A 15144-nucleotide genomic window follows, 5' to 3' on the forward strand; every position below is an offset into this window, starting at 1 on the left:
AAGAGCTGATGTGGCCATTGGCTACTGGGAGGAACAGGCCTGGCTCTGCTTCTGGGGTCTCTCATTCCAGCAGAATCCTGGGGTTCTAGGCCTAGTTTGCCTGAGAGGTGGTAAGGGGTGCTACGTGGCCACCGCTTGCTATGTTAATGAACACCTGCACGGTTAATACTGAGCATTTCCTTCACAACGTAGGCAAGTGTGAAGGTAGCGATAATGATTTATATACATACCCCCTTTCCACTACTGCGCTTGGAAAATACTGAAAGTGTATAGAAATAAAAGTAGATCTCATAACTTTTGAGTCAATAATGGGTTTCCTTCCCTTCTCTGATCTGGTTATTCCTTAATTATTAATTTAAAAATGATTATTTTTGCCAGTATTTACATAACCAAGTAAACTAACAACTGAGCATGGTAATTAAGCGAAATTGTTGGGAGTTCCCTGGTGGCCTAGTGGTTAGGATTCTGGCCTTTCACCGCTGTGCCCTGGGTTCAATCCCTGGTCAGGGAACTGAGATCCCACAGCCGCGTGGGGCGGCCAGAAACAACAACAACAACAACAAAAAGCTGAATTCTTTACAGTTATCTAATCCGATGAATGCTTACACACCATACGCAAACTGCTGTTTTATTTGCAAATCACCCAGGTGAGGAAGAAAACATCTGGATATGAAACAGAATATAGTGTGAATCGTATCTAATTTTAAATATTTTAATTTATATACTTTCATGATGATAGGTCAATAAGAAATCCACTTTTCAGATTTTATTTCATTATAGAATATATTTGATAAGGATACATACAAACAGAATCATCTTTAATACATATTGTTTACCGGTGCCCAGAATTTCCGCAGCAGGCTGGAGATGTAATAAAAAATGCTTCCCAATGTTCGGCGTCATCGGCCACTCTAAACAACCAGTGCTGTGGAGTTGATGGTTCAATTCCTTTACTTGCCTGGAACAAGTAAAAATCTTAACATTCGTCTTTAAGTCTGTTTATTACTCTTCTATTTTAAAATCTGAGATACATTCCCCAATGTAAACAATAAATTTCAATCTGCCACACAATTGAAATGGATAAGGCCTTCTCTGTTTTACTCGCCAGAGCGCAATCTTCTTTCATAGCGTAATCAGCCGTCCATGCACAAAAGACAGGAAAAGAAGCTGCCCTTAGTACCTGGTGGAGCCTTCCAGACTTCTCCCCGCTGCAGGTGTATGGTACACTAGAGAGATATCTTTTTGACTTGGTCTACTTGGTCTTAAAATACAAATATACAAGGTCCGTAAGCATTAAAATAGTAAAGCCTAGCCTTACGTATTCATTATGAATTGCTAAAATCCTATACAAGTACAATACCGTATCATGCCAATTAATATACAGAGGAAGGTGGCTGGTTGTCTCCACCATTCACCAGGGCCTGTGAACGGGGAACAGAGGGGACGTGATTCGTGTAGGCGTTAAGTGGCTGACTGCATATGGTTAGGCAGACAGTCTAGCTGGGACTCTGAAATGCCTGGGTACCTGCTGCAATAGTTAAGTTAATCTGGAGTAGAATCTGCTTAACACAAGAAGAATCTGACCCCTTTCTCACCAGCCTCCCAGAGGGAGAACTGAATGAAACCTTAGAAAATGTTAACCAAATAAAGTCTCATTTGCATTTCCTGATTCAGTTGTGCCAAGCAGTTATCCATTCTCTTCTCCATCGACTTATCCTTTTAGGACCAGGGAATCAACAGCGATCGTGACTCAGTACCTCGTTATCATAAATACTTGACTTAGCAACCTCCGTGGTGAAATAGTAAAGCCTATATACAATCTTTGAAAAGGCATTCTGTGACCGTTTTTGAAGAGTTCATAGAAAAGTTATGAAGGATACACCAGTCACTTCTCGATGTCACAGTAAATGTAAACCTTGGCATCTCTTTTATATTAAGTGTTTTCTATATTGTACAACAAAAGAGAGACCTGAATGGCTGACCTGCTGTGCTGCTCACCGATCCACTAGGCTAAGGTAACCAGTAAAGGGCGTAATTTTCCTGAGGTTTGTGAGAACTCTTCAAACAAAGCAGAAACCACAGTGACCGAGTGAGCGAAGCTCGAGTCTGTACCTGCCCCGGGTTCTTGCCGGGACTAGATGACCCGCCACTGCATGATGCTCGTGTCTTTGCCGCCAGTGGAGATGAGGTGGCTGTCGTCACAGAGGAAATCGACGTTGGTGACGTGGCTGCTGTGCCCGCCGTACGCGTGGCTGGGAGCCTGGGGAAGAATGACACGGAGGGAGCTGAATGCAAAGCCATCGGGTCGGGGCTGGAAGTGCTGGACGTCTACAGTCTTGCCAAACCACGTGGAGCCCCTGTACCTTGAGAATCTGGTCTGGAGGGGACGGATGCGGGCAGGGAGAGGTTCAACCCCAGAGGCTGCACCAGGCACAGGCCGGCCCAAAGGAGGGCGGACTGGATGCAGGGGTGGAGGGGAGAGTCTTCCAGGAGGAGGGTCAGGTCTGGGAAGAACGAAGAGGGGTGTTCCAGGCACTGGTGTGGGCTCGGCTCAGCAGGGCTGGAGCAGAGAAAGCCGTGGTGGACAGCAGAGTGGGGAGGCCCACGAAGTGCAGAGGCGGACAAGCCAGAACCAGGTGGGGGGACGGGGTTCTCCCCGGAGGGCAGTGGAGGGGGGCCTGAAGTGCTCTGGGGCAGCCAAATGACGGTCACCCGTGCATTTGTGACTGGTGGTATCACTCACAGCGCCTTTCTATTCAGTCGCCAACAGGCCAGGCGGCAAGTGTGCCCCGTGAGGTAAGGCTAGAGAAGAAGATGAGCCTTTACCCTGAACCGTGAGCAGGGGTAGGAGAAGAGGTGCACTTTGCCAAAGTCGTCCCCGGTGGACAGGAGTTTTTTCTCGTGGGCCCGACAGGCGGCATTGATGTCGGTTCCGTCCGAGCCTTCTGGCCACACTCCTGAAACGAAGAGCCCAGACAGAGCACCGGAAATGCCAGGACACAGGCCCACACTGTGTGGGGACCGGCCAGCAAACTCCCACGGAAACAGAAACGTCCCAGGTTGAGAAACCAGGCCCAAGGAACGCTTCGTCTCAGATCACCTCCCTGCAGGCCGTTCTGGGAAACCCTCACCGCGTCCACTGTTCTGCTGCGTGAGCGTCGCAGTGACAGGCCTTCAGGGCTTCCACCGCTTTCGGGCCCCTTCTTGGCACTACAGCAGAAAGCAGGCCAGAATCCCTGGTTCTGGACACGATGGCTTTCTTTATCCCCAAAGCATCTGATGGGAAGCTGACTAGTCCTAAGCCTGCAGTTTCCTAACTTCTCTTTTTTGGGGGTAACTCTTTACATATGAGAGGCCCTCCAAAGGGCTTTGTAACTCTGGGACTGCCTGTGTGTTTCAGGCGTTCCTTGGTGTCAGCCCTTCCTGGCTGCTGTCTGCCTGGTGGCACTGGGCAGGTGGGGCGTCTGCTCACTGTGGGCCGGGTGATGCAGCAGCTCTGACTCCACAGCCCTGTGCCCAGGTGGGCCTGGGGTGTGGTCTGGGGGGTAGGATCCCCTGACCATTGCTTTAGGAAACCCTGTTGATCCCAATAACTTTGGATATGAGAGAGCTGCACGCACACCAGTTTCTTAACAGGCAGATCTAGAGTAAACCAGGGCGCCCTGGCATTCAACACCAGATGATAAAACGGCAGCCCTAAGGAGACTTGTGAAATTCTGACCAACTTACTGACTTACGGTCATACATAGATTATAAGTACTGCCTTTTCTTTTTTACTCTACTAACTTGTGGCAATTTGTTTTAGACCATTTATAAACATATTCCTAATCTAAACTTTGAAGGAGGTGAAAAATTTAGTTTAAGGGCCAAAAAGATACAGTCACTCTAACAAATGGTAAATAAATTGATTGGGTGCCATCTGGTCCATTTATCGAGGACGTCTGGCACCACCTCATATAAGAGGGTTCTAGAGAATTATCTCAGGACCCATTTCGTACGAGAGAAAAGGGCTCTGGTTCCTCTTGCCTGGCCACAGCCGGGCAAGCCCTGGCCCTTCCTCAGGGCTGTGGGGAGTGTGTCCTGTGTCCTGTGGGGTCCACAGGGTAGCAGAGCAGTTTGAAGCCGACCAAGAGATTTCATTACTGTTAGAAAGTCATTCTAAAGGTAGATACAACGTACGTTTGAACAGAATGAAAGGTGCAGAAACCTTACCAAAGACGTGGAATCCCAAAGTGCAGGTGTATGTGGCCCATTCGATGTCTCTCGTAGTTTCCACACTTACGACTTGCTTACAAGCAGAGGGAATCCCTGGAAAGGCAAATGCAAGTCTGGTGACATCAGTGCCAAACCCCCCCCCCCTTCTCGGGCAAGGCTGGGCCCTCGGAGCCAGGCCCCATCGGCTACAGAGCCCTCCAGGAGGGGGACACCGTCCACCTCCCAGCCCCGCGGAGACCGTGCTCACCGCCCAAGGCCCAGGGCCTCGGTGGGGCGCCCTCTTCTCCCGTCTCTGCTTATCTCCTTCTCTGGGTCTGTCCCCCCAGTCTGGCTTCTCTTCTCTGACCACCTCTGGTTCTGTGGCCCCTGTCTGCTCACTGTCCCCCTGGATACAACTCCAGCCCCTGCTGTCGGGCTCCCTAGCCCTCTCCCAACATGCACTTGGGCATGTGCGTGTGCACCGCCCCCCCCATCCCTCCAGCTCCGAGTCAGGAATGGAAGCTTACGGAAACCAGTCGTACCAAATACCTGTGGCGTTGCAGGTGATTTGTTTGTTCCCCAGTGAAACTCTCGCTAGTGGAGTATGAGACCGTGTCTGAGAAGATTCTAGACCCATGGCCTGTCCCTGAAAACCATCCCTCACTTCTGCCCCACATCAGGTAGGACCTCCTGCCCCGCCTGAGGGAGGCCCCTTTCCTCCACCACCAGCAGCCCTGCCCAGGCCTGCTCTTCCACAAGGGGGTGCCCACCTCCCCACCCCCTGGCTCTTGATGCCTGTGGCCTTGTATCTGAGATGGTATTTCTTCTTCCTTAAAATGGGACAAGCCAGAAAGTGCTGTGGATCACCTGAGAGCCTGTGGGTGACCACACTGCACTTGATGGTACCTTCCGCTGGGGCAGAGACCGGGCCCTCCTCTGCCCTGGGACCCTGCACCTGGCACGCGGCAGGTGCTTGCCAGCTGCCGGAGGAAGCAGTGCACCGCGTGTAGCACGCGCTCGGCAAGTGCAGCCTTCATCGTTCATGCCTCCGCCGTTCATCCCTGCCTGGGCTCAGACCTGGCCGGGGCGGGGCTGAGGGAGGAGGAGGAGGGGCCCAGGGGGCTGTTGGGTCTCTGCCCGTGAGGGTGATGCCTTCACGAGGGTCCCTCCCTCTCGCCGGGACAGCTCTGACCCACTCTCTCTGCCTCTCCCTGCAGGGCCCCGCCTTCTCCTCCTGGGGGCCCGAACCCCAAGTATCTCAGTGCCAAGGCAGGGGTGTCCAGCCCAACTCCTGTACTGCGCAGAGGAGGGGCCCAGGCCCAGAGATGCCATCGTGTACCCAAGTCGTATGGGGTGTGGGTTTTTGCAGGAGGCCCCATGTGGTCTCAGAGTGAAGGTTCTATGTGATCTGCACCCAGACCACACCCGGGGAGCCACTCACAGTAAAGGATTTCATAGTCTCCGGAATTCGACATGAGGAACTGTGAGTTCACAGACCAGTCTAGGTGAGTGATGAAGCTGGAATGACCCTGGGAGAGAAAACACTGGGTGAGTTTCACTGGCCTAACAGAGGCCCACCCACACTGTCGTGACGTGACAAACACCTGCACAGACCCGGGAGGAGCGACCAGCACGCTCACCGAGCACTTGCCGACCCGTGCGTACTTCCTCCCGTTGTCACTGACTCCGTATATGTAGATGCAGTTGTCATGGGAGCCGATTGCTAAGAAATTCCCATCTGCAAAAACACGCGGAATTACATTTCGGTTGTTAAGAATAAACATTTTATCAATTACAAGCGATAATGCTAGTGGCCATTACAGAGTTAGAAAAAACAGCCATGAATTATTTCAAAGAGACAAAGCTTCCTTTTAAATGAATCCTATACCACTTCCAAAGCTATCTTATGAAAATCCACATCTGATCAGATTCTGCCCCTTAAAAAAACCTCCCCTGCCTGTCCCCACTGCTGAAGGATCAAGACTCAGTTCCTCAGTGGGGACCCCGAGGCCCTCCAGGATGTGGCCGCTTCATTCCTCACTGAACAGACTGGGTTCTCTCAGGCCTCTGGCACACTTCCTCCCACCATCCCCCCCACCCCCCCACCACCTGGAAAGCCCTCCCCCTCAGCTCTGTGCACACTGCCCCCTCCCCCCCACCACCTGGAAAGCCCTCCCCCTCACCTCTGTGCACACTGCCCCTCCCCCCCACCACCTGGAAAGCCCTCCCCCTCACCTCTGTGCACACTGCCTCCTCCTCCCCCTGCCTGGAAAGCCCTCCCCCTCACCTCTGTGCACACTGCCGCCTCCTCCTCCCCCCTCCCCTGCCTGGAAAGCCCTCCCCCTCAGCTCTGTGAACACTGCCCCTCCCCCCTGCCTGGAGGGCCCTCTCCCCTCACCTCTGTGCACACTGCCCCCTCCCCCCTGCCTGGAGGGCCCTCTCCCCTCACCTCTGTGCACACTGCCTCCTCCTCCCCTGCCTGGAAAGCCCTCCCCCTCCCCTCTGTGCACACTGCCTCCTCCTCCCTGCCTGGAGGGCCCTCTCCCCTCACCTCTGTGCACACAGCGCCCCCCTTATCCCCCCCCCGAACCCCCCACCTCGCCTGGAAGGCCCTTCCTGCTGCTCTTCCAATGGGCCATCAGTTAGCATCTCCTTTACCCAGGTTTCTGGCAACAGGAAAGCTTAAGGAATCAGGCCATGATGCTCGTGTAGAAACACAAGGGAAAGAACTCACATAATGTAAAAGCAGAGCAGTCCCTGTCGCTGGCAGATGAACCTGCCAAGTGTGAAGCCAAAGTGGGGAGGCCCAGGATGTACTGGGAAGGAAGCGAGGCCTGAGAGACTAGTCTGGAGGAGGTCAGACCTTCCTGGGGCCAGGAACCGGAAGGAAGGAGAAAGGAATCATGTGGGGGGCAGACAACCCGCACCCAGAATGGAGCCTAGAGAAGGGGGGTCTTTGCCCATGAGCTCGGGGACAGCAAATGCGTCCCTCCTCTCACTGAGCGCCAGTTCCTCCATCCACGAAGCACGGCAACTTCTCATCGAAATTCAGAGGATTCCCTTGGACAATGTCTGTAAAGGTCCTAGCGGTCACTGGCACATCATGAGGTCAGTAAGGGTTCTCTCCCCCCACCTCTTCCCCCTGGTTTTCCTTCTCGCAAAGTAGCAAGACCTACAGGAAATAGCCTGGCCTGGCGCCATCAGGAAATGGTATTTTTGGAAGTCTTGGCCAATGCCTGGTCAAAATCAAGGTGTTGGCAAGTCAGAGTTAGCCTGTCCAAAGCAGGACTCGTGAGGGGGGTGGGGTAAATGGGCCGAAGACTGCTGAAGCTGGGGGACGGGCCACCTTCTGCTGCTGATGGTTCTAGAGGAGGCCAGAGAGCTGCCCGGCAGAGCCCCTGCCCCCGGTCCTCCAACTGCTCAAGCCCTGGCAATAATGATGATGATGACAGGAAACAGTAAATGCTAACAAGAATTGTTATCAAATAATTGTAGCAGTCGACATTTGTTGAGTAACTACTATGTACCAGTACTATTCGAAACTCTTCCTGTATTAACCTTTTTTTTTTTTTTTTTTTTTTTTTGCGGTACGCGGGCCTCTCACTGTTGTGGCCTCTCCCGTTGCGGAGCACAGGCTCCGGACGCGCGGGCTCAGCGGCCACGGCTCACGGGCCCAGCCGCTCCGCGGCATGTGGGATCTTCCCGGACCGGGGCTCGAACCCGCGTCCCCTGCATCGGCAGGCGGGCTCTCAACCGCTGCGCCACCAGGGAAGCCCCTGTATTAACTTATTTAATCCTCATGGACCCCTGTGAGGTAGATATTATCTCCACTTTTCAGGAGAGGAAACTGAGGCATGGATGGTAATGTAACTTGCACAAGGTCACACAGGTTTATGGAAGCTGGGATTCGAACCCAGCAGTCTGACCAGAGCCTGAGCATTTCTTTGCTAAATGCCATTGCCCCTGTGACAAAGAATAAGGGTAAAGAACAGCTGAAAATCTGATAAATGATGTATGCATCCTGGCTTGTACACTTTTTTTTAACATCTTTATTGGAGTGTAATTGCTTTACAATGGTTAGTTTCTGCTTTATAACAAAGTGAATCAGCTATACATATACACATATCCCCATATCTCCTCCCTCTTGCGTCTCCCTCCCACCCGCCCTATCCCACCTCTCTTGGTGGACACAAAGCACCGAGCTGATCTCCCTGTGCTATGCGGCTGCTTCCTACTAGCTATCTACTGGCCAACGATCTGTAGATAAGAACGACCTTATCATTTGTTAACTCTAAAATAATGAGCTCTCTTTCATCATGGAACCATTTGTTATGATTTTGCCTACTCCATCTTTTATGATTTTGACTACTCTAAGTACCTCATAAGTGAAATCATATAATATTTGTCTTTTGGTGACTGGCTTATTTCACTTAGCATGATGTCAAGGTTCTTCCGTGTTGTAGCATGTGTTAGAATTTCCTTCCTCTTTAAGGCTGAATAATATTCCACTGTATATCACATTTTACTTATCCATTCACCTGTTGATGGGCACCTGGATTGCCTCCATGGTTTAGTTATTGTCAATAATGATGCTATGAACATGGCTGTACACAAACCTCTTTGAGACTCGGCTTTCAATTCTTTTGGGTATGTATCCAGAAGTGGAATTGCTGGACCATATGCTAATTCTACTTTTAATGTTTTTAGGAACCGCTGTACTCTTTTCTGCAATGGCTGCACCATTTTACATTCCCACCAACAGTGCACATTTCTCCACATCCTCACCAGCACTTGTTGTTTTGTTTTTTTGATGGTAGCCATCTTAATGGGTGTGAGATGGCGTCTCATTGTAGTTTTGATTTGCATTTCCCTAATGAGTAGTGATGTTGAGCATCTTCTCACGTGCTTACTGGCCATTTGTATGTCTTCTCTGAAGAAATGCCCATTCGAGCCTTTTGCCCATTTTTGAGTGTGTTGCTAGTTTTTTTTTTTGTTGCCCCAGGAAGACACGCACAGTTGCGTGTCAGGGGACTGGAGGTGAGGGGTGGGTAGCTGCCACTGTGCTGAGCTGAGACTGACTGAAATTAACTACAACTTACCATCCAGGTCTTTGTCTGGAAGTTGCAAGCCTTCAATAGACTCTGGCTTCCCAAACGGTTCTATCAGACAGATTCTGTCAGTTGCTGTCTAGGTGGGGAGACAGATTCCGGCTGGTTCCCACTCACCATCTTCCCAGAATCTTCTCTCAAACCCTCCACTTAAAAGTCAACTTTGAGGTATAATCTACATGCAATAAAATGCACATATTCTAAGAGTTTTGACAAAAATACCTGTATAACTACCATCTCCATATCTGTGTTTAAAGATGAATGAAAAATAGGATCTCACAATCTCCCTTGGCAATTCACTTCTAAACAGCCTAATGAGATTGTAATGTCTCCTTAAAATTCGAAATAGAAAGTTTTCATGTAACGGTTTAAGCTCACTCATAAATGTGTAATAAAACTGTCTGCCTAATACATCAAAAGCAAGCAGTTTCAGTCAATATGCTAATCAGAGGCCGGATGAAACCCAAGTGCTGTCTATTTCTCCAGAGCACTTTCTCATCCTGTGAACCACATCCTCTCACCCATAAACTCTCTATGCCTCACCCCCAGCTCTCTCAGAGACTACAAAATTCCTAAACTTACTCGACTAAAAGAAGGGGGCATTTGGCCCCAAATAAAAATCAGCTGGAGGCCTGACCCATAAGAACAGACAGCAGGGGTCTGGTCACCTGGAGGAGAAAGATGCCACCATAGCCAGTTTCACTGGTTGCCTCTTTACAAGGTTTGGGGATGGGTTTCCACACAGCTCTTAACTAAGTCCAACGGTATTTTAGGAGCAGGGAGAATATGTCCAGCTGTGCAGATGACGAAACTGAGGTTCAGTAACTTGCCTAAGACGACACAGCTAAGTGCGTGGCACAGCTCGACCTGGGCAGGAAGGACGAGGGGACGGCGGGCACGGGAGACAGCGCGCCAGGTGAAGCACAGCAGGGTCTCCAGGGTAGCCGTACGGCTGCTGTGCATCCGCCGCCCTGCTTGTCACACGGGGCAGGTGACTTGGGGCTCCACAGGAGACTGCTGCACCTGCACGGGGAGCATGCCTGGTGGAGTGCAGGCTTGGGGACGTTGTGTGCGCAGGAGAGAGGCTGGCTGGGTGGCAGGGGCTGCATCCCAGCGGGTCTCTAGTCCCACCTGGGCAGCGGAGGTGGGATTCGATGCTGGGGTGATGCAAGTGAACACCAGATTCGGATTCATTCTTCTAAAAGCAGAGAAGCTCCACGTCTCGGTGATACGGATAAGGTTAAAGAAGAGATCCATATAATCACACGGGCAACGCGTTAGTTCATCGTGATCTTCCCTTTTTCATCTGCGCGTTTAGGGTTTTAGATTTTTTTTTTTTTTTTTTGCGGTATGCGGGCCTCTCACTGTTGTGGCCTCTCCCGTTGCGGAGCGCAGGCTCCGGACGCACAGGCCCAGCGGCCATGGCTCACGGGCTTAGTTGCTCCGCGGCATGTGGGATCTTCCCGGACCAGGGCACGAACCCGTGTCTCCTGCATCGGCAGGCGGACTCTCAACCACTGCGCCACCAGGGAAGCCCTAGGGTTTTAGATTTTTAATCCAAGTTTCAACAGGGTGAAACTAGACCAGGCAGCCTAAGGATTTGCAGTTGGGCTTAACGAACATGAAGCTATCTTCTTCCTCTCTCCATTCTTCTTTTAAAAAATTTACAAATTTAATCCAATCCAAACTCCTTTGGTCCACTGACAAAGTGCTCTGTAAGGTTCCTGATGTGTGTGTCAAGTTTGAGAACTGTCCCTACTACAGTTCTATATTTAATGAACCTACGAGGGGCCTGGCAATCGTAACTGACTATGGTTTCAGTAAAAATTCACGTAACATTAGCTTATTAGCATTAGGCCATCTTATGTAAGAGATTTCATAAATAAAAACATGTAATAAAATGTGACTGAAATGGTTATCAGGTGATCCATAGAAATGCTCTAGGCTTGTGGTTCTCAGGATGCCAAAGAACCCCTCCACAAGCCCACGCACTCTGGGCGATTCTAATGCACGCGCCGACGGCTCTGCTTCACTGGCTCCCAGCGTGCACCTGTGTCTGGGACTAGCGCTCTGAATCTCCCACCTCAACCGAAGGCCGGATACAGATTAGCCACTGAAACCTGGACCTCTCACTAGTGCCTGCGGATTTGAGAAATTATCTGAAAGATTTAGTTCTCAGCCCATAGAGTTTAACTTCAGGAAGCAACTGCTCACCTCTCACCCCCGCTGCACAACATAACGTCAACCTCAAAGAGGATTTACAAAGCAGTCTCACTTCCACCCGAGCTCATCCGACACAACCCATCGGCGGCAGGAGGCACGTGTCTGCTAGCGAAGAAATGTGATCATGCTGAAGTCTGGGGCAGGCATTCTGGCTTATTCATGATCTAACTTGAATTTTAGGCTAGCTACAACAGCCTATTTGTGGCCTATCAAACCATACACCATACATCGCTTTACTCGTTAAAGAAAAGGGTGCATTGACCAGAAGTGAAGAATATCCACGTTAGGGCTTCCCTGGTGGCGCAGTGGTTGAGAGTCCACCTGCCGATGCAGGGGACGCGGGTTCGTGCCCCGGTCCGGGAAGATCCCACATGCCGCGGAGCGGCTGGGCCCGTGAGCCGTGGCCGCTGGGCCTGCGCGTCCGGAGCCTGTGCTCCGCAACGGAAGAGGCCACAGCGGTGAGAGGCCTGCGTACCGCAAAATAAATAAATAAACAAAGATTAAATGCCTCTCTTCCTGGGATGCTAGTGCTGGTCCTCCCTCAATGATAAGATTCCTTTTCCAGGCAGCAGGTGCTGTCCTGACTTGCTATGTATGTGCTGTTGTGTTCTTTCTTTTAAACCTTGAAGAAATGTATCCCTGACTTGTTGGAAGTTCTTTGTTCTGACACGATATAAAACTGCTGAAACCATGCTTCTCTGGAGCAGTGCCTCAGAATTATCTGAGAGGCTGTCTCCTGGGCTATGGTCCTCACTTTGGCTCAGTTCTATGCCTATTAGAGATTGGCTTATTGATTATTTCCATCTACATTGCCTGGTGTAGTTGGCAGGATATCAGAAAAACCCACATGGGGTCACCTGGAGTCTTCTTTTCTCCCCCCAGCCTTTGATATTTATTTATTTTTGGCTGCATCGGGTTTTAGTTGAGGCACGTGGGATCTTTCGTTGTGGCGCACGGGATTCTCTGTGAGCTCCAAGGCGCATGGGCTCTCTAGTTGCAGCACGTGGGCTCTCTAGATGAGGCGTGCAAGCTCAGTAGTTGTGGCGCACGGGCTTAGTTGCCCCACGGCATGTGGGATCTTGGTTCCCTGACCAGGGATAGAACCCGTGTCCCCTGCACTGGAAGGCGGATTCTTTACCACTGGGCCACCAGGGAAGCCGCTGGAGTCTACTTTGGGTGGATGCTGGGTAGCAAGCACGGACCCTTTGAGCCCCAGCCCCAGCCCCCCAGCTGCACAGCACTCTTGAAGTTGGTTGGTTTGGTGAGTTTTTCCTGATGTCTGGATCTTCTTGTATGAAGTGGCAGTGCATGACTTTTATTTGAGCTGTTACCTTAAGACCTGGACTCTTAAGGGGGTACCAGTACATTTCCTAGGTGAAAGGAACCTAGCGGGAAGTTCCAGGTAAGAAACCTGGAAGGAATTTCCAGCAGGAAAGGCCTAGAAGGAACTTTGGGGTAAACTGGGTTGGTTGACTTTTTTAAAAATGTGGCTTAAAATTGGAAAGATTTGTACTGTATAATAAAATGAAACTAAAATAAATCAGGAAGTAGCGCTTCTAACGCCTAATGGCTCCCAGACACGCCAGCCACTCACTGGAACTGCCCGGTTGGCTTCTACAACTGTAGAAAAGATCTAGCTCTAAAATAGCCAGAATGGGACTCTTTGGACATTCTAAAACTGAGTTTTGCATGTGCAATTAAAGAAAGCTGGCTTGATAAAACATCCTTTTTATGCTTGAAGAAAAGTATTCAAGCAAACTTGAAGGTATAACTCTTATCATGTCCTTGAAATGCAAGCACAGCCCACATTGCCTGAGACCACAGCTTTGGCTCAACTAGTAGAACCTAAAACTGCAGAAAAGGGGAAATGAGACCTTTAAAAACTCAGGCAGGAAAACTATGAGATCTCTGTCTGTCTATCTGCATGTGTGTATCTCTGTATGTACATTATAAATATAACGTTTCTACCTCCAAATGATATTATCAAAATTAATTTGAAAAAGAGCTCTATTTAATTGACTTAGAAGTGCTTACCAATGAAATATTTCTAACTATAATAAGAAACTAACCCCTCACATTTTTATTTATTTATTTTTTTGTGGTACGCCAGCCTCTCACTGTTGTGGCCTCTCCCATTGCGGAACGCAGGCTCCGGACGCGCAGGCTCAGCGGCCATGGCTCATGGGCCCAGCCGCTCTGCGGCATGTGGGATCTTCCCGGACCGGGGCACGAACCCGTGTCCCCTGCATCGGCAGGCGGATTCTCAACCACTGCGCCACCAGGGAAGCCCAACCCCTCACATTTTTAAAGTATCATATGATCCAGGATTAATCTTTAATAAATGAAAATAAGTTTAAGTTGTTGGTTTGGTTAATACAGACACGTCTTTAAGTCATCAACATTAAGTATAATACTTTTATTATACCTAGGTTTATTGAAAGTCAATTAAGGGACTTCCCTGGTGGTGCAGTGGTAAAGAATCTGCCTTCCAATGCAGGGGACGTGGGTTCGATCCCTGGTCAGGGAACTAAGACCCCACATGCTGTGGCGCAACTAAGCCCGTGCGCCACAACTGCTGAGCTCGTGTACCTCAACTGGAGCCCGTGTGCTGTAAACTACAGAGCCCATGAGTCTTGGAGCCTGCGCGCCACAACTAGAGAAGAGAAAATAAACTCCGCACACCACAACTAGAGAGACGCCTGCACACCACAACGAAGAGCCGGTGCGCCACAACAAAAGATCCCAAATGCCTCTACGAAGATCCCGCGTGCCGCAACTAAGACCCGACGCAGCCAAAAAAAAAAAAAAAAAAAAATCTTTAAAAAAAGTCAATAAGCTCGTGTTATCTCTGTTCCAAAAATGTCAACAAGAAAATTAACTTGGTATGATGATGTTTTCATAAGTAGGGAAATAGAGATACATGAGATAAAAGTTTTTAGGTAAACTCTTTAAGAATAATTATGTTTTATATATAGTACGTTTACTTAAAAATAGTTCCTCCAGATTTTGGTAACTTGAAACTTTAGAGTTTTGCTAAGTTAATATAAATTATGGAAATTCATTAAATATACAGATCATTTCCAAATAAGATAAAATACTAAAACATTAATAGCTAAGCAAATCTAAGTTTACCTACTTTGTCTTCTTATTAGAGAAAAACTAAAGATGTTTGAGTTTATTGGACACACATCTTATACCACATTGAGAAAAGAAATTATGCTATAAGAAGATGTATGTTTCTAGACGTTATAGAAAATTTTCATAAGTTTGCCAATCGGGAAATGTTAATATGAGAAACAGTTCACAATTGTTTGCTAGAGATTAATGTTTTTTAAGGGTTAAAAACTATAATATATATGTAATTCATGCTACTAGAAATAATAAGGGAAGTATTTCAGTATACAAGGAAAATAACATATGTTTTCAGTAAAAGAAGATATGGAATGCAAATGCATTTTGTTAAGGGAAAAGAAAGTGATTTTGTCCTGAAGCATCTCAAAGAGAGATATTAAACTAATTAGGTTTATTTGGTATGTTAAATAACATGGAAAGTTAAATAAAAGATAACATTAAGCCTTCTTTATGTTCTGTCTATATAAGTATATATTATAGATGCTCC

At 49.0% G+C, this 15144-nt stretch overlaps 1 protein-coding gene across 7 annotated transcripts in view; it reads right to left on the reverse strand.

Annotated features, from left to right (window-relative positions):
* Window positions 1-751: 751 nt before the first annotated feature.
* The window catches only part of EML1 (EMAP like 1), a 143499-nt gene continuing 129106 nt past the window's right edge, over window positions 752-15144 (reverse strand). For 4 of the 7 annotated variants that reach the window (XM_059058353.2, XM_067027777.1, XM_067027775.1 and 1 more), the window contains 5 exons: window positions 5835-5932; window positions 5636-5723; window positions 4213-4308; window positions 2827-2957; window positions 752-2260 (listed from right to left, as the gene is read on the reverse strand). In XM_059058353.2, the coding sequence (XP_058914336.1) occupies window positions 2135-2260; window positions 2827-2957; window positions 4213-4308; window positions 5636-5723; window positions 5835-5932 (539 nt within the window). In that variant the 3' untranslated portion in view covers window positions 752-2134. The remainder of the gene's footprint in view (window positions 2261-2826; window positions 2958-4212; window positions 4309-5635; window positions 5724-5834; window positions 5933-15144) is intronic. The other 3 variants (XM_067027772.1, XM_067027776.1, XM_067027774.1) reach the window with 1 other exon arrangement.

The sequence above is a fragment of the Kogia breviceps genome, chromosome 3 (assembly GCF_026419965.1).
Source record: "Kogia breviceps isolate mKogBre1 chromosome 3, mKogBre1 haplotype 1, whole genome shotgun sequence".
NCBI lineage: Eukaryota > Metazoa > Chordata > Mammalia > Artiodactyla > Physeteridae > Kogia > Kogia breviceps.